The sequence below is a fragment of the Prionailurus bengalensis genome, chromosome B2, assembly GCF_016509475.1.
Source record: "Prionailurus bengalensis isolate Pbe53 chromosome B2, Fcat_Pben_1.1_paternal_pri, whole genome shotgun sequence".
Classification (NCBI taxonomy): domain Eukaryota; kingdom Metazoa; phylum Chordata; class Mammalia; order Carnivora; family Felidae; genus Prionailurus; species Prionailurus bengalensis.
In genome coordinates, this window is record NC_057349.1 from 106,892,660 (window position 1) to 106,916,607 (window position 23,948).

Genomic DNA, 23,948 nt, shown 5'->3' on the forward strand with positions numbered 1-23,948 from the left:
TTTTGGGACAGAGAGAGACAGAGCATGAATGGGGGAGGGGCAGAGAGAGAGGGAGACACAGAATCGGAAACAGGCTCCGGGCTCTGAGCCATCAGCCCAGAGCCTGACGCGGGGCTCGAACTCACGGACCACGAGATCGTGACCTGGCTGAAGTCGGACGCTTAACCGACTGCGCCACCCAGGCGCCCCGATAGTATGTACTCTTAATATGTGATAAAAATGGTACTTCACCTCTCTGGTCTTCCTCTCAAAAACACATTAACCAGTCTAACTAACCATGAGAGAAATATCAGACATATCCCAATTGGGGATCATTCCACAAAATATCTGACCAGCACTCTTCAAAATGGTCAGGGTCATTCAAAAAAGCAAAGTCTCAGAAATTGTCAAAACCAAGGAGACCAAAGGAGCCATGACTAGTAAATGTAATCTAGTACCCTGGATACGGTCCTGGAAAAGAAAAAGGACACTAGAGAAAACAGAGGAAATCTCAATAAAGTATGGGCTTTAGTTAAAATACTGTTGCAATTGTTATGACAAAGCTCCTTCTAAACAACTTTTTATTTGAGCAATCAAGCTAAAACTAAATGGCAACACTTCCTAGAGCTCCATTTGGACTAATAACAAGCAGCAACAGCAGGTAACCAAAGGGAAAAGGGTAAACCCAGAAGCTCCACACCTATGTACAAATCTACAAAGTAAGTTTTTGTCTCCATTTTCCAACTATGACACATACAGTCAGCATCCCTTCTAAGGTGGGTGTGTGCACATGCCTGTGTATGGGTTTTAAGCAAACATGTCAACATGTGAGATATCTAGGGCATATTTTCTTCAATCAATGGCAATTTCTTAGTTTATCTCAGTATTACTAATTGTATTTTCTTAGAACTAGAAGTGCTTATAATATAACGATCTATCCCCTAAGCTTCATTTTCAAGTGAATGCATAACTAACTGGCAAACAAGCTTAAAGCAGACTTTCTAAAAATAATAACAGTTTTCAATAATTCACCTATCACCATCTTAAAATTTCTTACTTGATGTATGCTACTCTGTGAAATCTATATTCACGTTGTGACTCCGTCCCCCCAACATGCCCATCTATCAGGGAATTGTTAACTAAATGGATCCGGATCAGTCTGTGCTTAGCAGAGGTGTGATCTTTGACAAACCACTGTGTCCCACTTTAGGCTTGTATTTCAAACCTAGGTTTTGTATTTCAGTTATCACTGGAAATTGATAGTATTAATAAGAGATCCTTGATATGTAAGGACTGAAAGAAAAAAATGCTCATAGCATTTTGAGCAAAATGTCAAACACTATTCATGCAATTTTTTTAATTTTGGGTTTTAAGTTATAAATTTTCCCTTAGCAATGTTCACAGAGGGTCTTTTGAAGTATTATTTTTCTATTAGTTTTAGTTGATTCCTTAAATAACAAGAGATTTGCTCTAGAGAAGGATTTTATCTTTCTTTGGAAGAAGCCAAAACCATCTCCATTTAAGGACACATACGCAGCTGCTGCAACACATTTTAGTTACCCATAAGAAAGTGAAGCAGGCCGAGTTCACTCTGCTATGAATATATATATATATATATATAAAATTAACAGATAACTCCTCCAGAATTACAGAAAAGATTTAAAAATTAGAATTTGCAGGTATGGTGATTTAAGTAAATCAAATATACAGTATAAACAAAAAAGCAGAGTAAATAGGAAAATAATGCATAGCTTTTCAAACGAATTATTTCCCAGCTCTATTCTTAAACTGTTCTAGAAACTTCATATATCATTCCATTTACTAAAATTTCTTTTGTATAGTAATTTTCATGGGAACAAGTGATGCATTAAATGAGTCAATCCTTTCAGAAAAATTACACAACTTAAATGTCTAACAAAATGCACGTCTATTTTCAATAAAGTATCATTAACTAGGATGCCACTGATTAGGAATCTGATTATTTCATTTTTAGCAGAAAGTTCCTCTTGACACTGTCTGAGCTTATTAAAATTTAATAATATTTTATGGTAGTTGAATGCAGATGCTAAAAAATCTTCAATTCTGAAATTTGCAAAGTGTAACTTTTCCTGGGGTAATATACATCAGTTTAAATATGATAATTATTGTTCATAAATATATTGTTAAAGCTCTAACTGAAGAAAACACAAATACACGTATTAGTTCTTATTTTAACTGTATGATAAGCTATTTTTTAAAACTGAAATCAGTAGCCTGGGTTTCTCACACACACTCCATCCCATATACATAGTGGTATGAAGAAAGAAAACTAGATAGTAAAAGGTATAAAATTTCATCCTGTGAAAATGTTTAATTACTGTATGTTAGGAACTAGCATTATGAAACTATAGTGTTAGAGCAATAGCAGTAACAACACAATGAAAGTTGTTTGACTTAAGCTAGTAATATTATCACTTATTAAAATTCCTACATATCTATTTTAGTTCCTCAACATTATTACCATTAGCACACAACTATTTCTAAGCCTGAAGATTCATGAATCTTTAAAAGGAGCTTTATACTACTGAAAACTTAAGTTGGTTTTGTTTTGTTTTGTTTTCCATTTATCTCCCATATACTTTTTAAAAATACAAGCAAAAAAATGTGGCACAAAGTGTTAAGGACCTTTCCACACCTAAAGTAAGATAAATGACATTCTAAAAACTTTGGTTGTGATAAGACTAAGGCTAACCAATCATAACTTCAGAATGCTTGTGTGACATCATAAAGACCTCCCTAGAATACTTTTCCTCCTACACCTACTTCAATTGTTCCCAGAAGTCTGGTAACAGAGTCAGAAAACTTTCTAACTAAAACACCGATAAGACTTCATACAACTCACAATACTCTCTATATTGTGCTCATCACAACAGCCAAGGTAAGAAAAAGATTTCACTGATTTTGGTCATTCTTGCTTTCTAATATTCAAAATTACTTAACTTTTTCAAAACTTAATCATATTTTATAAATTTCAGTTCAAAGGTTAAATAAAATGCTTAATATGACAAAAACCTTAATCTCTAAATAAATGCATATCCGTTGAGCGACAGTAAACAAGATTTAAATTTAAAATAACAAGGGTTGCATCATCTTTGACCCTGGTTACTGGTTTATCATTTTTGACTTTCATTTTTATTTTGCTTTTCAAAAATGAATTTCTGCCAACTAAAATATCTTTCAATTATGTTACCCTATTTGGTGGTAGTGGAGATTTTATTTCTTCACGCAAAAACAATGGCTTCATCTTGATATGTTACTGTGCTGACAATCAGGATTGGACTGGGCTTCTATTTGCATCCGTGATACTATGAACAGTCATGTGATTGTAAAACATGCATATTGCTGGCATGACTATTCCAATATGATGATTCCTTACAGTAGATATTTAATAGAGTTTTAAACAATATAAAACATCCTACCTTTAAAATGTGTTTAAACACTTTTTCCCTCTCTATAAAGTCCACTAAACTTTTAACAAACACTTCTAAAAAGAATTCTAAGATTTAATAAATTCGGTTACTTATATGAAATCCAGCGTTATATCATGAATAACAAGTTTAGAAAATTTTAAACACCCATCAAAAACACATGTAAAATTAGGGAATACTAATTCAGCATTTTTTTTTAAATAAAGAGACATTACTTTGGCAGAATATTCCTAAGTATCTCATTTGAGTTAATTTGATAAAATGTTTATTCTGCCTATTAATAATGAACATGCTGTTATCAAGTTACCATTCTCCATGGTTTCTCATTATTCTATCCTGCAATTAGAAGGGGGGAATGACAAGGGAGAAAGAAATTTTAAAAATGCCCAAAAATGAAGATGATACAATAAATTTTATGACCTCTGTTTGAATTCCACTTACTCTTGATATTACCTATCCTCAGTTTAATATACAAAATGGTCTTCCTTCTTAAATCTCTGCCAGGACACAAAGAGTATTACATCAATTTTATCTAATTTTTATTTTCATATGTATGCCACAAAATAAAATTTACCTCTAGAATTCTAAGTTCTTATGACAAATTAACTCTATTGCTTTTTACAGAAAAGAACTTATAATTCCACAAGCAGAATTCCTTCAGACATGCAAAAACATTTCTAATTTTTGTCTACCACTGAGGTACTCTAATTGTCTCCTATTATCTTTATACTCATAAAATGTTTTTCCTTTGCTATCATATAAAAGTCACTTGGTGCTGGTGTTTTATATATGTATATTTATGCATTTTTACACAAATACCTATCAAATTACATTCTCACACTTCAAATGAGATATTCATGAGCTCTTTTATGATACCAGAATTTCACCACATCACATATTACTCCAAAAAGTTAGTAATTTCTAGAAAGAGCACAAATTCTGCTATTAAAGCTATCCTTAGATTAAAAATGTGTACAGGTTAATAGAAATCACACAGTTACTGTGATTGTTGTTCAAATTTCAAACATAAATGCCCTAGTGCTAGACATTTTGTCCCAATTTATCTCTATCATAAGGTGAAATTTAAGTACTGCTTTTATTGCTCAAGACAGGATTTTTAAAACTAAGGGCTAAAAAAAAAAGTATCAGATGAAATAGGAGAAATATGAAGGATGTTTTTAAATTATGAAAAATGTTTTAAAAACGTGAAAAAGCTAAAGTAAGTTGCTTTACTAAGTCAGTTACTATCATTTCCTAAAACGCAAATATCAAAATGTTTTTGACAGTGGACATAAAGGAAAATAATATTCTAGAAAAAAGTGCATTTGGTTATATATTTTTATATGTTATTTCTTATTCTAATTAATTGGAAATAGAACATCTGTATAAACAAAATATTTGTATAAAAATTTTTAAAAATAATAAACATTGTAATGTATTAAATGTATTATGTCATATATTGTGTAATGTGTTAAATTATTTAACACATTAAATGTTTAAGTAAAAATTAAATGTAAAGATTAGATTAACTCTCTAAGTTAGACTGTATATTTATTGCCAATTCTAGAAATAAAGAGGGTCCATTAAAACTTCCTTCTTTATTATTGAACAATCTTCTAAATGTACTGCTGTATACAAATATTTCATTTGATTCTTTTAACTCCCTGTATGTTTGGTGCTGCATCTCTATTTTACAAATTAGGAAACAGATGCAAAAAGGTGAATTACAAGGTCACAAAGCTAGGAAATGGTGGTACCTTGGCAGGAGCCAAAATTTTAGAACTCTAAACCACATGCACATCACATCCACTGATCAACATGGCTTAAAAATACATCATGACATTGGCAAAGCAAAATAAACTAAAAGACTTCAAATACTGTTAATGGTACTCTAAATGTAAAGTTAGAGGACACAAACTTCTATTTCAATTTGAAACCACTCCATTTCATTTAAAGCTATTTTACACATGGGGCATTATACCCTTAAAAACCTATATAATATCCTCCTAATCACTTTTAAAGTCAGGGATATTAGAAAGTTATAGATATCCTTGTTATTAAGCAATAAACCATGGAAGGCAAAACTCAAAATAACTGCACAGGCTTTAAAAACAATGTAACATGCTACAATCAATGTTTCCTTTTATTTAATTTGTTTCATTCCCAAAATATTCATGCCTTTAATCTATTTAGCCTATATACCTAAAAACTAAGTTTAATTTCTCAAAACTTTTCACAAAAACCACAGTTCTGTACTATATTCCAGTTCCAATATTAAACCCTTACCTTTCCTCAATTTCATTACTGACCTCCTCACACTCTACCATTTAAAGTATTCCACCCCATTTATTGTGAAATGCTTGAAGAGAGGAATCTTGCCTTGTTATTTATGCTATGAAAATGACTCACTTAAATCTACACAGTCAATTAACACTGCTGGTCAGAGCAGCAAAGGAATAAACCTAAAGGTTAAAAATCAAGGAAATAATATATCTAAATTACAATTATGTAAATAAGATAATACATTGTCTCTCTGAACATTTCTAGAAATTGTACTTCAATATTCTTACCCTACATAATTCTGAAGCATGTATTACCAAATAAACACGTGAAAATGAAGCCTGGGCCTATGGCTCCACTCAAGTGCATTCACAGTCAACTGAGGACCTCTAGTGCTTTTATAAGTGTACTCCACCTCAAGGACTTAAAAAAAAAAAAAAAAAAAAAAAAAAGACCAATTCACTCAGATTAGTGGGGGTATATTTAACTGGCATTCATTTTTCCTTAAAACTTCCCCCTACACTCCCTTCACACATCTTTTCCCCCAAAAGAAGAATCTGAAGTCTCAACTACTACAGGGTTAAAAAGAATATTTTAACTGTGACTAAATTAATTTTAACATAATAAACAGATAACAAAGACAAGCTTACAGACAAAATAGCAACAGCAATGTGACAATTTCAAAGAGAAAAATCTCTCTATGCTGTTGTTTAACGGATCTTCCTCAAGGCAGAGCTTTACAGTGATAATGTCATTATGGGGTCAACTTAGAGGTTGAGATTTTTATATTTACACAATTCTTTTCATAACTAGGCAGAAACAGCCTGAAGATTCTTTAAGATAGCCAGTGTGGACCAACAAAGTTGTGGAATACTGCTGCCACAAAGTAACTTCAAACAGAACCTCCAAGTTAGGCAATCTCAAACGGAAAAGTATTTCACCAAAGTGAACTTCTGGATGCCAACAGATTGATTATGATTCTAATGACGAACTGTCCTGATTTAATTCAACAAGTCAAAAAAATACACACACAATCACTTCCAGATTATCTGTGGAAATGACAGCGAAGAGTAAGACTAAATAAAACCCCAAAATAATCTTAATATACATAGGTCTAATCTTCTGAACCAATTACATGGGAAAAATTCTTAGAAAGTATCTGTCAGACTATAGTGTTGGAATACTTGAATTTACTGGGAAAATATGCGCAGATTTACTAAAAGAATAAGCAGCCAAAAAGGAAGCAAAATTCTGAATTCCCCAAATATAAAGAATCTCAGGAATTTATGGTTTCAGCAGAGAAAGCACCCCCAAACAACTGAAGTTCAGAAAGTCATGCAAAACACTGAGGATGAAGATTACTGCTTACCATACACAGCATTGTTAAGGCTTCAATGTCCTAGCAAGTAATAAAGCAGACCACTAAAAGTTTTCCAAAGTCTACTGAGACTGAGGATTGTTTTGCACAAGAATGTATCTCATAAATTAAGAAACAGGAAACACTACAAAGTTAGGACCCCTGCAGAAGCTGACACAGTACCTTCCATCCAAAATGTTGCCTACCATGGCATATTAGTTGAAAGATTAGCATCCCATGTGGTTTGTCTCTTTCCTTTTTCTACTTCAAAGAAACAGAGTATTACCTTGAACTTGACAGTATTTACTTCTCAATTTCACTTTTTTGAGCAAATCAGGAAAAGTGGACAACCAAAAACTTTATAAATCCTACAAAGAATAGTAGAGTTATTCTTCCCATTCCTCTAAAAATTAGAATAGATCCCACAGACATACAACAAAATACTCTGTGGGTAACCTTCTGTCAAAAACTCCTATCAAAGAGTATTTCATAGTTTGAATATTCTGATTCTAGGGCCTGGGTGATGAATTAACTTTTAAAGTGTTCTATTCCTGCTGTCCCAAACAACTAATCTACACATTTCTTTTAAAAAGGGGAGCAGGGCTAATTTCTATCTCCATTGCTACTGGTGCCAGATGCAAGTTCACAACTTCCCAATACAATCTCTTTCTGATTATCCTAAATTAATGAAACTACTTTTTCTATGCCTTCCATCAAGTATTACTCTATTACCAGCTAAGGAATGGAGGGGTAAAAAAGACTGTAGGAGTTCTAACCTCATAGGATGTTGTGAGTGCAGAGAAAAGAATGGTAAACACCTGACAACCATGTCATAAATTATGATGCACGGAAGGTCACAGACAACTCTAAAGATAGGATTGTTCTGTTGCCACACAGCTTTTCAATTTTCAATGTGCGACAGGAAGACCCATCTTATAGGGATGAATTCTGGGTTAATTATCATCATACATATTTTGGAAGTTCAGCAGAATCAGGACTCAACACATTTCAGGTTGTGCACTGGGAAATAAATCAGGCCCAATAAACTGAAGGCATACAACTAACATTTCAGTATATAAAGCAGATTTGGTTTTGGTTTTAGCATAAGATTCTAAGCAGCTACAAATTAGTTTAGAATAACGACATATTTCTAAGTTTGACAGGAAACGACACTATTTTTGATTATTGGCTTTACACTCAATTTGTTTTCAGGAACATAGCTGCCTGTTGCCATGATATCATCTTTAAAGCGTATTCATCATACTTTCATCAGAAGAGTTCATCTTTCTAGGGCCTAACTGTTTATATTTCACAAACACCAAATACCCATCTGAAGAAAGCTTCGTTCAGGTTAATGTTAATATTAACAACAACTTATGTAAGCTGTAATCCTCTGAGCTTCATTTCCTTCACCTGTAATAGAGACTTGAGAAGAATATTGGAGATTATGTGTTCAACTATCAAATTCTGTTATTCTAACTGGCTAATCTGTTAGCCACAGCACTAGAAAATTAACAATCTTCTGGAAACAGTAAAGTAAATCATAAGAATTCCTTGTTCAACTTCATTGATTTATTCAAATAGTAACAATCATGCACTGCATACTAGAACACAAAATAAACATGTGGTTCCTTATACTCATGAACTAGAAGCCTACTTGTGGGCAAGGACATGTAAATAAAAATTGTAGCACTGTTGAAATAGGTAACACTAAAACCCAACTGAAAACCAGCAGAGGTGACAACCAATTTTACCTTAATGAGTAATGGAAAGTTTCATTAGGAAGTGATATTTAAACTGGGCCTTAAGGATCAACTGAAGTTTGCCTGGCAAAGAATCAAAGGTAGACCGGGGGGGGGGGGGGGGGGGGGGGGGGGGGGTGTGAAGGGTAGACATTCCAGGCAAAGCCAGAACAACATGTGCAAAAGACAGAATCAAAAAAGGCAATGAAGTATTTATGGAAAGGTGACATGTTTCATGTGACTGAAGTACCACTCATCAAAGTGTCAGGGTAGGGAATGACTCGTGTATACACATTTCGTGAGGAAAAACTAGACAGCTTCTTCCTTTTCCATGTTTTATCTCAAAATAATTTACATTCAGAATTTTTAGACCATTTAAGTTGTGGGACTTCACAGAAATGTAAGTTCAAATAGGGATGACCAATGTTAGTTCGCATTCCTTTCTTAACTATTCTGTTATATATCCTCTTACAAACTAGTCAAATACACAAAAAAATTAATAATGGGATCCTCCCCACCATTACCCAATAGTATAAATTCATTATATCTATAACACACAAATAAATATAAGCAGGAAAAAACTTTAAAAATTCATTTTCTTTAAAAAAAAAAAAAAAGCTTTTATTCCTATAGTATTTTATCTGAGGAATTCAAACAAAAGTAATTAAATTAAATAAACATATTTAAGCTGCTCTAAAATCTACTAAGTAGAGGGGTGTTATAAATTAACAGCCACTGGTGTGGGACAGTGAGGAATATATGCTACAAACATACATATGCCAGAGAAACACAGGCTGTAACCAAGTCTTTAAGAGAATGAAATTTGATGTTAGTAAGTTGTTTGGATCTCCTCACTACATACCAATACCAGAAAGGAGGCCAGAGCCTACAGCCAAATGAAAACCCAGTCTAATATATGATTCAAACCTAACAGAGCCAAGATGAGGTACCAGAACTACAGAATGTAACCATATACCACACGGTGTTTTGGGAACACGAAATGCCTCCTTCTCCCTGATCATGCCTAAAATATATATTCCCCTCTCCCATTCTTTTAGTTCTCCCCTCTGCTCTCTTCAGCACTGGTCTCTCTCAGAAACGGAGCTTACTGGTTGAACTGGGTTTTCACATGATGTATACAGATTAGGGAGAAAATGAAACCTGGAAGCTGGGGAAGGTGGTAATATCTTGATCAACAGCTACATAACAACAAATGTTAACAGCCATGATCTCTGGGCAGTTGATTATGGTTATATTTTATTCAATTTCTAATTGTTCTTGTTTCAAAATTTATATAGAAATATTCTAATTGACAATAAAATATCCCCAAATCTTTGTAAACTATTATCTCCAGACATTCAATTTATAATTTCCAATCTCTAATTTTTCTATAATAATGCATTAAGTTTTATTTTGTCTCATTAATTACCACAATTAATTAGGCAGAAACTAATCAATTAATTAGGAAGAATAATTTATGGAAGCTCTGAAAAAAAGCAAACGGAAACCACTGCTCTTGAGTACAGGCCATTTCTAAATAACAACTACGTAGGGGCACCTGGGTGGCTCAGTTGGTTAAGCGTCCGTTTTCAGCTCAGGTCACGATCTCACGGTCGTGGGTTCAAGCCCCACATCAGGCTCTGTGCTGACAGCTCAGAGCCTGGAGCCTCCTTCAGATTCTGTGTGTGTCTCTCTCTCTCTGTCCCTCCCCGCTTGCACTCTGTCTCTCTCTCAAAAATAAACATTAAAAAAAATTTTTTTTTAATAAGAACTGTGTACACAGTGAGATAGTGATGGTTTTAGTACTATGCCTTCTGAGCCTGACAGTCTTCAGTATTTAATATCGTCTTGTTAAAACGTAACTCAAGACAGCATATGCTACAAAACTATAAAATCATAAAAAGGAATGACAAACATTTGAATCTATAGTTCTGATAAAAGACTTCTCATTTAACTATTTTATTTTGGACTAAAATCAACATCTGGAAAATAATTTATTGTATGCATTTCTTTTTATCAGATTTTCTCTGAAGCTATCAATGCACTAATGTTCACAACAATAATGCTCTCAGAGAAATAGTCTTAATAAAACTATGTATGTGAGAACTTTTGCTCAAGGGAATAGTGGAAAATGAGCTGCACCCTAAACCTAACTATACTGCTAGTCATTTTGAGAGGACGAGGCAAAAACTGCAGTCATTAACATTCTGAACACAAGATGAATGAGACATCACGGTGACCCTACCAAAAAAGACACACACTCAGGACAGATATAGGGAAACACGTATGTGCGTGTGTGTGTATGCATGAATATTTGATGTCATATCAATATGTACATATTTGATGTCATAAATACAAATAACAATGAAGAAGATGAATTAATATCAAAATTGTGTTTTTACCTGTTCAGAGAATAGGTTACACACATGATCCTAATTCATTCACTATTTTATCATTCCAGGCTACCTAACGGAAGACAGTAATTGAGCTCACAACTGGCTGCCAGCTTTTACCTTCCTCTTCATTTAAAACTTCAGACTTCCTGCTTTCCTTGCATCATGGAGAAAGTCCAATACCTCACTCGCTCTGCTATAAGAAGAGCTTCAACCATTGAAATGCCTCAACAAGCACGTCAAAATCTCCAGAACCTATTTATAAATTTCTGTCTCATTTTAATATGTCTCTTGTTGATCTGCATCATTGTGATGCTTCTCTGAAGTTCTGCTGCAATCCCCAGTGATGCAACTTGTCACCAACAGCATAAAATCTGTCATCCCATGAAGAACGGGAAATACTACATACCAGACCACTTCCTAAGTAGAAGAATTTCTTTGTGAAAAGATCAAGATTCAGAACAAAACAATTGTTAGCAAATGTATTCATCTGTGGGATCTTGTAAACATGAAAGGAGCTTTATTTTCAAAAATTAACTTCAAAATGACTATAAGTGTGTATAATGTAACTATCAAATTCCTTTACAGAGCTTGTAAGTTTCTATCCCAAATTTCTTCTGAGGATGAACTAGAAGTTTAGTTTTGAAACTGCACTGTTAACCCGTTCACTTCACCTATAAAGCATTAGCTTCACTTTTTGGGGTAAATGTATATTGTACCGCAAAAGCCTCTCCGATGTTTAAGTGTTTTTCAGGTTTTCACCAAGTTTGTACCAAACTAATCACTCAAATGAAGTGTCATCATTTGAAATAGCCTATGGATTCCTCACATCATTTACTTTTGTTATTATCATTCAGAAGTCTTTGTAGTAACTCTCAAAACCTACATTTTAAAACAGAAATTGTATTCTTTCTCTACACTACACTAACATTTTTAAGCTTTATGAAAAACAAATATGAAAAGGCAAGGCCATACGCTTACATAAATAAAATTTCTCTTAATTTTTTCAAAGAATTACAGAATTCTAGTATACATAGGCTAACAATAAATCTGTCCTCTCTAGTACATTATGATCGTCAGATGAGAACTACTGGTTAATTTAACAGCTGATAATATAATTAGCCATAATTATTAATACACTACTAGAATCTAACCTTAATTTAAGGCACTATAGTTGATCATCTGAGTATATAACTTACTACACTATGTCTTTTGAATCATGAAAGCTTAACACTTTAGAATGATTTTATAGATTGTCTTCTATTCTAACCTCATACTCAATGTAGGCAAGGAAAATAATTTTTAAAAGAATAAAAGAAATATATATTATTTAAAGCATTTAAAAAATAAAAATTTGGGTTCCCCCAAATTAATTATTTGATCACATTTTGACACAAACTTCTTGTCCTACTGTTTATTAAGAGGATATAGCTGGGGCGCCTGGGTGGCGCAGTCGGTTAAGCGTCCGACTTCAGCCAGGTCACGATCTCGCGGTCCGTGAGTTCGAGCCCCGCATCAGGCTCTGGGCTGATGGCTCAGAGCCTGGAGCCTGTTTCCCATTCTGTGTCTCCCTCTCTCTGCCCCTCCCCGTTCATGCTCTGTCTCTCTCTGTCCCAAAAATAAATAAACGTTGAAAAAAAAAAATTATAAAAAAGAGGATATAGCTATTTTCCTTAATCTATCAACCAGATGGTCAATACCTACCTACTTGGCAGGCCATTCTACCATGCTAAGTTATAAATCCAGCAACGCTAATCTACAATTATTTTCTTGCTGAATACATTTTCAATTTCCCCTGTGATCATTTAAAAATACCTTCCAACTCATAATGGAAGTTAAAAAAAAAAGTGGTGTTGGAAAATACATTCACCAAAATGACATGATTTAAGTAATTTGACTCAGTTTAAAATCAGGCCTAAAGTAATTTATACCTATACTGCATAATCCAATAATTTTAGCTTCAATTCAAGACATATTACTAATATAGCAATTACTAAAAGAGTAGAAAACACATAATTTACTGACTTGCCAAAATGAGGTTACTAAAAGAATTTGAAAAGTCAGTATACCAACTCTGGTTTGTAGTACAAGTGCTACTAACAGTGTGGTCTAGGAGACACTGCTTTTTTTCTGGGCATCTGAGAGGTACTGGAGATGGGGAGGGAGACAGTTTTGGTTCACTGATATCTGAGAAAAGAGGAAAAAGGGATCTCATACTGACAGGGAGATTTCTTCAGCAAAGCCTCATCTATGGTCTGGAAATCCCTAACATCAATTAAAAAGCTTATAAATAACAAGCAATACATTTACCTCACTGGTGTCAGTAATTACTTATGAAAAAAGTAATCAAGTTCTATTATTAGCTGCACTGATCTTAAAAATAAGTGGAAAATTCGAAATGCCAAATTTTATGCCTTCCATTATATTGTTCTCTCTAACATCAACATCAAACTATAAAATGTGAAGTCATGGGGTTTTTCCTAAGTAAAACAGAAGTAAGTTTTTTGTTTTCATTCTGCCCTTAACAGAAATTAAAACCTTTTCTTGAAAATCACAGAATACTGTAACTCAGACTATAATATAGAACAAAAAGCTATTCTTTAAATGGAACTTATTTATTCTGTTTATCATGTAAAGAGTAAGAAATAATAAAACAATGTATTTAAAATTTTTTAAATATCAAATGTTCTTTCTCCTGTAGAATAAATTCTACTCTTAATTTACAGGGTACTAAAAATGAACCAATTTTTCAATGTTTAATGTTCCTTTTATACTTTAGTTGGTTCAAAATGTTTGTTTAATGTAAACCACCTACAATAAAAAGAACTGTTTTGAACTCGGTGAAATCTCTCTTTAATAAACTCATAACTGATATGACCATAAAACAATCTAATTACAAGTAGTTTTGATCTTGTAGGTTTTCAGTGGCTTTTCTCAAATAAAATAAGATCAAGATTTCCTGATACAGACACAAGAGGGCAGACCTACATAAAGTAATGAATTTCCTATTGTCTAGATTTTTACTTCTCCTTTTGATTATTTTTTAGACTTCAGGCAAAGTGGGAAAATAATAAATTTTCAGAAAATATTTGCTCTGCCGGTAAGTAAAAGCACAACTTTAAAATGCATAAAATTATATGCCAATACTATGTAGAAAAATTGAAAGGTTACAGTCAAACACATTACTAATTTACTACAGCATGTATACAAAACCATTTATATGCTTTTTAGCTACATATTAAATGTATCACAATCTCACATCCTAACTATTTAGACTGTCATAGGGTCCACATCTTTCAATGCACAGTTACATTTTTTAACCAATAAAAACAAACAAAAAATTAAAGATAAACAACACAAAAATAAGAAAAAAAGAAAACTTTTTTTTCATAGTATGTAACAGAGTACAAGAAACACTCTCATGTTAAAAATAAAACTTTTTCAGGGGCGCCTGGGTGGCTCAGTGAGTTAAGCCTCCAACTTCGGCTCAGGTCATTATCTCACCTATCCTGAGTTTGAGCCCCACATCAGGCTCGCTGCTATCAGCACAGAGCCCACTTGCGATCCTGTCTCTCTCTCTCTCTGCCCCTCGCTGACTCGAGCTCTCTCTGTCAAAATAAATAAATAAATAAATAAATAAACATTTAGGGGCGCCTGGGTGGCGCAGTCGGTTAAGCGTCCGACTTCAGCCAGGTCACGATCTCGCGGTCCGTGAGTTCGAGCCCCGCGTCAGGCTCTGGGCTGATGGCTCAGAGCCTGGAGCCTGTTTCCGATTCTGTGTCTCCTCCCTCTCTCTCTGCCCCTCCCCCGTTCATGCTCTGTCTCTCTCTGTCCCAAAAATAAATAAACGTTGAAAAAAAATTTTTAAAAAAATAAAAAATAAAAAATAATTGCAACCCAGAACTTAGAAACAAACATCCTAGGGAATATAAGAGAAAAAAAGAATAAACAACTTTGTCCATAGAGTCCATTTCTTCACTACTACCTGAGAGACGTACTGTGAGCTTATAGGAACCCAATGGATACTGCTTTATACAGAGGTACACAATTTCCATTCCCATCCCATTCCCCTGCTCCCCACAGAAGAAATACAAGAGGGACATAGTAAGGGATACATTCTCTCCAAAGAGAAGACAAGACTTTGTTGTTTGTTTTTCTCTTCTATCATAGTCTTTGTAGGGTCAGAGAGATTTGGGGAAGGGTGACAGGAGAGGGACAACATAGTACAGAGAAAAGACCCAAAGACAGTTTGCACATGGAGGTGTATATATATTCTAACCACCTCAAGGCACAGATGGCTTCTCTTCATTCACAAAGGAAAACGTTTCAGAGTACTATACTACCTGCACTCTGATTTAGCAGGAAATCATGGGAAGCAAGGAACAGCATGAACATTAGACTGCGAGGCTAAGTCAATGATTATCCCTAAGAAGAGCAAAACTTCCGCATTACAATAGTAACCTTTTGAGGGACAAAAGCAGTGGAAAAAAAACCTGTTAAGATCAAATGAGATAAGCTAAATAAAGTTCTACATAAATGTATGGTGGTATTAGATTGTGACTCTCAGCCAAATTCCTTTCCATAGTTGTAAAAAGACGGTTTTTTCATGGTGAGAGTTTAGCAGTTGTGCTTGCAAATCATACACATTCTCCCAATTTATCAGATGGGCCAATCCTCATTACGGCTCTTCCCTTTATATAAAAATTAGACTAAAAGGAAGTCAAATTTTTTTAAGTCTTTTAAAAAACAATTAAGATGAGAACTTTTATAATAACGGCAGCACTTAGAGGCTCCAAGGAAAAGGCACTGAAGACTTCTGTAATAGTCCAAGAAGGGAATAAGAGAAGTGATCATTTAAACATAGCAACTGAAGTGTCTTAAGTGTTCTTTACCTGGTTTCATCGTTCTACTACAAAACTTAAGAGCACTACAAAGAAACCATCCCAAATATGGTTAATCAAAAGGCAGGACATTCCAGGGCGTGTGCAACTTTTGTCCCTTTGTAGCCTGCTTCCTCTACATGTACTAGGGAGAAGATTTAAAAAGAAGTCTGGCTCTAGAGTGCACCTCCAAGCTCCCTAGCCTCTCTGCACTGCTTCAAGATTGGGAAAAACCTAGTTTACAGCAGAGGTTTCTCTGGCAGAATGAGTGAATTAGGACTTACTTCTTTCAATTCAATTCATCCAATTTTCTCAGTTACCTTTCTATCATACCTACTAAGTTAGGTTATCACAACCTACTGAAGGTTCAGCACCCTGTGAACTACTACAATTCTGTGCAAAAATACCCGCTGGAAAAGTATATGCCTGATCCCTGTTCTCCTATAATCACAAAGCAGTTGAGAACTAAAATATAACAGGGGCGCCTGGGTGGCTCAGTTAGTTAAGCATCTGACTTCAGCTAAGATCATGATTTTGGGGTTCATGAGCTCAGCCCCGGAGTTAGGCTCTGTGCTGACAGCTCAGAGCCTGGAGCCTGCTTCAGATTCTGTGTCTCCCTCTCTCTGCCCCTCCCCGTCATGTTCTGTGTGTGTGTGTCTCTCTCAAAAATAAAATTTAAAAACTTTTTAATTAAAAAATAAAATACAATAGTCTTTTAAAAATTACATTTCCTATCTTTCAATCACTTGAACTGATAAATCACAAGTCTAGTTAAGTTGCTCTTTTCTGATTTGTAGTTCAGACATCATAATAATGCTTGTTTGGTTATGTGATTGGAATATACATAATCAAGACTATAAGCAGTCTTGCCCAAAACAAGAGTAAGGAAGGCACAAGGGACGTGTTAAGGATTCTCTTGTGAATGTAGCACAACAGGGTGTGTGTACGTTTTGGGACTATACTCAGATTTGTGAGGTTTCTAGATAAGTGATCTCCTTATCCTTCCATAGAATATATTCCTTTAATCTTTATTATTTTTTATTAGTAGCAGTAATGAATAGTAATTTTAAATGTTTTCTCTAAGGGAAAGTTTGTAATTTCTGACAGAATTAATTTCAGAAAATTACTGTTTCAGTAATACTGTTTCAGAAAATACTGTTAATAAAAAATGGATGATAGAATTTACAGAAAATTCTACAGATAATTGCTTTCCCAGTTAAAATGAGCTGTGGAAATTATCTTGGAATAGAAAACATTTCCAGATCAAAAAAAAATGTACACATTTACATGTTACTTTAGGGGATACACACCCATTTTATTTATATGTGATATTTTATAAAGTGCTTTCCTCAAACTGATTAATAAATCTTGATACCCAACTTAATCTTTTTAAAATAAGCACATTCTATTTTATAAACCTAATAGATTTCAAACACCACCAAAACTTTATAAATAACTTTACTTCCACTTTCTCATTTCATAGATGAAGAAATGAGAAGACATGCACATGGCCAACATATACATGAAAAGGTGCTCAACATCACTATCAGCAAAATGCATATCAAAACCACAATGAGGTTATCACCTCACACCTGTGAGAACGGTGATCAAAAAGACAAGAGATAATAAGTGTTGGTGAAGATATGGAGAGAAAAGAACCCTTGTGTAGTGTTGGTGGGAATGTAAATTTATGCAGCCACTATGGGAAACAGTGTGGGTGGTTCCTCAAAAAATGAAAAATTAAAAAATTCTCCTTCTGGGTATTTATCTGAAAGAAATGGAAACACTAACTCCCCAAAATATATGCACTCCTATGTCCACTACAGCTCTAATTACAACAGCCAAGACATGAAAGCAACCTTAAGTGCTCACTGATGATTGACTGGATAAACAAAATGTGGTACATATACAACACAATATTATTCAGTCATTAAAAAAAAAAAATGGAATCTTGCCATTTGTGACATGAATGTACCTTAAGGGCATTATGCTAAGTGAATTACGTCAAAGACAAATACCGTATGATCTTTTACATGTAGAACCTTAAAAAAAAAAAATCACAGATATAGAGAACTGACTGGTGGTTGCCATGGGCTGGGGGTGAGCAAAATAGGTGAAGGGAATCAAAAGACAAACTTCCAGCTATAAAATACATAAGTCATGAGGATGTGACTTGTACAGCATCATATACACCATGATGACTATAATTAATAATATAGTATTATATATTTGAAAGTTGCTAAGAGAAAATCTTACAAGTTCTCACAAGGGGAAAAAAAATGGAACCTATGCATAGTGAGGGACGTTAACCAGACTTAAATTTATTGTGATGATAAGGTCACAAAACATACATAGCAGATCATTATGATGTAGAATTGACACTAATGTAATATGTCAATTATATCTCAAGAAAAAAAAAAAAGAAGAAAGGGAAAAGAAACTAAGACCCAAAGAAATGAAGTATTAAATGACAGGTAGAAAATCATCCAGGTTCTGAATTTGATAGAACCAGAAATAAAATCTAAGACCTCATACTCCAGAATTACTGTTTTTTCCAATTATACTGTGCCAGTCCCCATATCTGTTTCAAGTTTCTTTAAATTAAGTATATTTTTCTTTATTTTTATGCCCACTTAACAAATGAGAAGGAAAGTGAAAACTAAGTTAGGTACAAGATTTTAAATTTTCCATGTTAATCAGCCTCAAGTATTTGTTTAACTTTTGTTTATCCAAACAATACTTTGGGAGTTTATACCTTTTATAAACTTGTAGCAACTTTTATAAACTTAGTAACTTGTAGGAAAGAGGAAAAACAAAACCATCTGTGTCTGTGGACACACTGTCATACGCTTACTGCAAGTGTGCTACGGTACTCGTAACATCCACTGGAGGGAAGCAAACACTAGACTTTGAGCCATACCTGCACTGGTGTTTCATTTTCTTGTCGAAACTCTTCAATTTGCTGCTGTTGCCAAGGAGCTAAACTGTAAGAGTCCTCTGTAGTTCTATTTTCCAATGGGTTTGTCCGCAACTGCTCCGTAAGCCACATCTGTGTCCTCACAGAAGGTTGAATGGGGACTCCACCTACTGCCTGTTGACCAAGCAGTAAATATTTCGGAGGTTCAAAAGCCTCTGCATTTGTCATAATGGGCTTGCTTTCAGGTAAGGCACTGTATGTCATGTCTAAGGTCTGTCTCCTAAGGGTGGAGGAGGAAGCTCTAAAGTCGTCTTTGCTACAGCTCTCAAATTTATATTTGCAGTCCAGAGTTGACGATCGTTTTTTATTTATTTCCTTGTCTTCTAGTTTAAGCATCTCCATACTATCATGTAAGCAGCTAGGCCCAATTGTTCTTAGTTGCGAGGTTAAAACCTTGCCTCTCCCTGTCTTTTCCAAACCACTCCTTGACTCTTCAGTGTGTACAATGCCACCCTGGCTGAAGTTATCCGGGGCAGTGAGTTTGGATAAAGATGACCATTTCCGGAGGGGCCGGAAGTCCTTCATGTCTAGTGAAGAGTCCTGTTCTCCCCTACTGTGGTTTCCCAATGCTTGCATGAGGCTAGTACTCCATTTTGAGCCATCTGACGTCAATGATTCCCTGTGTTTGGAAACTGTAGCGCTGGAGTTAGACGGCATGACATGGGCAGTAGGAAGAGTAACCAACGACCGACTAGGCTTAAAAGATAATGTGCCACTTGAAGTTGAATGATCTGGAAAGAGAAAAGAATGTCAAATTAGTTATAATTAATGGGGGTGGGGGGGAAGGGTCTAAATGTGAAATGCCAAAACAAATATCTGAATATGGTTTCCCAGCACAAGTTTTTCAGAGATACTTTATCAAAATGAGTTTACTATCATTATGTTTACCTGAAATAAACCAAACATACTTTCAAATATTATTTTCTAAAAATGGATACACAATGGAATATATGCCCATTTACTATCTACTTACAGATGACAAAGGACTAGAAAACAGGTTTATAGTCACCTTATTTAATTATTTTTACTTTTTTAAAAGAAAAATCCATCTCCTCACTGAGAGGTCTTATTCATCATCCAGCCCAGAAATAACTTTACCAGAAAATGTATTTTTCATGGTCTTTCCTGAACTGTGGAAATCTATGCCACACTTAAACATTTTAGCACCTGCCCAAACTCTAATTCAAATGAGAAATATGAGTAGGGTGCCTGAGTGGCTTAGTGGGTTAAACGTCCAGCTCCTGATTTCGGCTGAGGTCATGATCTTGCACTTCATGAGTTCAAGCCCCATACCGGCCTCTGCACTAAAGGCTGGGAGTCCGCTTGGGATTCTCTTTCTTTCCTCCTCCTCCCCCCTCCACTCACATACTCTGGCTCTCTCTCTCTCCCTCCCTCAAAATAAATAAACAATGGAACATAATCAGAAAGCATTCCAGCAATATATTTGTGGATACAGAGTAATTCCTCCATTCCTAGTCTCCCTTAAATGGCATCATCAATGGTATGATTCCCAAGCTAGAACTCCTGGAGTCTACTTTAGATGGCTATCTTTCTCTGCACATTCACTAAATCCCTAAGTTGTAAGCCTTCACTTCCAAAATGATTACACAGCTATTGCCTTAGGTCAAGCCTTCCTGTGTTATTGTTCTACACACAGTAACAGTTTTAGAGGCTCCATGGAAACCCAAAGCACAAATAAAGACCTCTATATTCCATGAACTTACCATCAAGTTCCAAATTATCATCAAATGTGCCAACTTAAAATTAAAGATAAATTTTACCAGAGGAAGCTTCGAAATAGGATAGCAATTGAAAGTATGAAGGGAGAAGAGATGAGTAGTAAAAGGCAACCTTCAGAGTTTATTCTATATTTTCCATATTGTTTGGTACATTAGAATATATTTACTATTACTTGTTAGCACTGATATTGTTTTAAAGAAATAAAATAATGCAAAAAGAAATGATGAAAAGGTCATAAGAAAATTCACATTAGAAAGAGCTAGGCAGACTAATTCAAACAATGAAATTCCAGTAGGTCTTTACACAGAATTTCTTCACTTGGAGATAAAGAAGAAAAAATATTACAGATGGGAGAATACAAGCAAAAGTATTATAGTGAACACTTATTTAACATGTTCAAGCTTTTCATCAGCTTCTACAGAACCTTTCTATACTCATGAAAATTGCCACATTATTATAAGTCTAATCACACGAAATTAATTTTAGATCTTAAATTCCCAACATATTCTGCAACTATGATGCAGACATTAGAAGCACCAGCACAAGATTTCAGTTTGGAAGGGAGTCACTTAGAAAACAGGCTCCAGATGGACCCACCATTTTTGGCTGGCATAGGCAACAGCAGAGGCATCGGCCTTCCACGATGGGAGCACCACCCCAGAAGGGCAGCAACTGGGCAGCACTGGTGCTTGGTGGGGCTAGAGAAGTGACAGTTCTCAGAAACGATTTGAGGCATATTACCTGTAAGTTTAACCTGAAGCCTGGTTCTCCAGCCTTCCCCCAAAATTCTATGAGGTACCAAACATCCATAAATAAATTCTTCATCTTCTCAATCAGGTCAGCAAGCTTCTTTTGCTGATTAAGAACACTAACTGATCAGAGTATAAAGCCAGAAGAATGTAATTCCCGAAGTAAATAACAAATTATCCCATTTTTCTGCTGTATACAGTGTCAAGAAAAGTTGCTCAAAGGAGAAAATTAACATTTAGAGTTAAGTATATTGCTCAAGATCACATAGTAAGGAGGGTCTTTCAGATACTGCAAACCTGTATCTAATACCAGTGGCTGAACACTAGGGTGGCAGGGGTAGACTTCAGTCCTGCCCCCTATACCCAATCTCCCATCAACTCCAATACACAATGTTAAGAAAGAAAAATCTTTTGTTTGTTATGCAAACCTCGTTTCAGATAAATGTACTTGATTGCCTCACTCCCTTTCCAACCAGTCTGACACATCTTAGGTCATACCTATACAGAAATTCTAGAAATGGCAGTGCTTTGGATTATGTCATATTGCATACAAACAAAATAAAGTGCCATGGAAATCTGAACTTGAACCATTAGATTCAAAGACTAGTATACTACACATTGCATCACAGCCAGCAAACTAAATTTTTTAAACAGAAAAAAAAAAAAAATTGCTCAAGTCAATTCCTGAAAGGTAAAGGTGAAACAGTTATGTAAGTCTTCAAATGCCCAGGTAAGGAAAGAGGCTGGCCTTCATTAAGCAAGAAATGTGACACCACTGAAAGTTTCCAAAGGAGTAACATGATCAAAACCATACTTAAAATGATTATTCCAATAACACTGTTGAGGATTAAAGCAAAATGATTAGCCACATGAAGATTAACAGATTATTATGGTAATCAATAGAAAAAAGGAAGGGAATATGCTACTAAAGGTCAGTTCTAAATAGAAATAGGACAAACGTCACTAAAAGCCTATGAAATATCTGTATTAATACATTATAGTATTAAATCTGTTAACAACTATATAATTATGTGTATAGATACATAAACACACACGTTTGTGTCACTATTCCTAAATGAGTATTTGTATTAAAATCATTAAATATCTTTATTTTTTTAAGCTTATTAATTTTTGAGAGAGAGGGAGGAAAAAGGCATGAGCAGGGAGGGGCAGAAACAGAATCTCAAGTAGGCTCCAGGCTGTCAGCACAGAGTCTGAAGTGAGGCTTCCAGGGCTCAATGTTATGAACCATGAGATCTATGACCTGAGCCAAAATCAAGAATCCAATGCTTAACTGACTGAGCCACCCAGGTGTCCTGAATATCTTTAAAACTAAAAAAAATTTTTTTTTATTTTCAGCTATTTACATTGAAAAAACTTAGTAAGTAAAGATAAAGTATAAGGTTAAATGTAACAGTTTTAAAACTAGTCTTTTTAGATTCAAATCCTGGCTCTCCCACTCAGTCACATGTGTTCAAACAACTTACTTAACCTCCTTGCATCACAGTCACCTCATCCATAAAGTAGACATGACAACAGTGAAGATTAAAAGAAAAAATTGCACAGAAAGGACTCAGAAGAATTCCCGGTACAAAGCAAAATGTTAATTATTATCACATCACTGAAATAGCTAAGTAAACATTATTCCATCATATAACAGACAAAAGAGTAAATATCCATACTATACAAGGAACTCCAATAAATTAGAACAAAACAAAACCTAACAAGCCAATTTTAAAACAAGCAAAGGAAATTAGAAAGCAAATCACAAGAAATAAAAATAAATAATACATGTTAAAAAAAACCCCAGATGTTCAAACTGTTGAACACACAGTTAAAGTGTGTTCCCTATCCTATTCATAAAATTATTAAAGGCTATAATATCCTACAATAATGGAATCATAAATTGCTATAGCATTTGAGAGAAGAGGGGCAATCTGTCTATACACATCAATATTTAAAATATGCCAGCATATAAGTGAATGTATGTAAATATGTATCTATTTATGAGCAGAGAAATGGTATGAAAGAATACACCCCAAACTTAACAAAGGTACACCCTTCATCATGGAAAGAGGACATACAATGTCTTATTTTAATTTCTTTTCAAGGAGCATAACTTGACCATTTGGTCAAACTATTGCAAAGATGTTTTGGTTTGTGACCTCAAAGAGTTTAAAATATCTCAAATAACACTGTTACTTAAGTATGAATAATGTATCAGGTGACTGTCTCACTTTCCATGTCACAGCTGAAACCTCTGAGACCAGAGATCACTGCCTTGGCTGTTACTTATATCTGATAATGTGCTACTTTTCTGTCTTCCTGTGCTAGCTCAGTATTTCCCAACTGCATAGAAAATCAACAACTGGTGATAAAAACAA

General features: G+C 34.6%; 2 protein-coding genes across 4 annotated transcripts in view; one reads left to right on the plus strand and one right to left on the minus strand.

Moving 5' to 3' along the window:
* CEP85L (centrosomal protein 85 like) overlaps window positions 1–23,948 on the minus strand; it is a 172,268-nt gene that overhangs the window by 102,071 nt on the left and 46,249 nt on the right. For all 3 annotated transcript variants that reach the window (XR_006299042.1, XM_043592208.1, XM_043592209.1), the window contains exon 3: window positions 19,019–19,806. Coding sequence is in view for 2 of the 3 variants with exons in the window: in XM_043592208.1 (XP_043448143.1) it covers window positions 19,019–19,806 (788 nt within the window). In the remaining variant the exon portion in view is untranslated. The remainder of the gene's footprint in view (window positions 1–19,018; window positions 19,807–23,948) is intronic.
* Window positions 2,767–12,030, plus strand: PLN (phospholamban). Its single transcript, XM_043592211.1, has 2 exons — window positions 2,767–2,896; window positions 11,287–12,030. Exon 2 carries the CDS (start codon window positions 11,384–11,386, stop codon window positions 11,540–11,542), a length of 159 nt encoding a protein of 52 aa, XP_043448146.1. The 5' UTR covers window positions 2,767–2,896; window positions 11,287–11,383; the 3' UTR covers window positions 11,543–12,030.

What these genes read in the sequence shown, in the direction of transcription:
- PLN (XM_043592211.1), top strand. Translation starts at nt 11,384, where the DNA reads ATGGAGAAAGTCCAATACCTCACTCGCTCTGCTATAAGAAGAGCTTCA.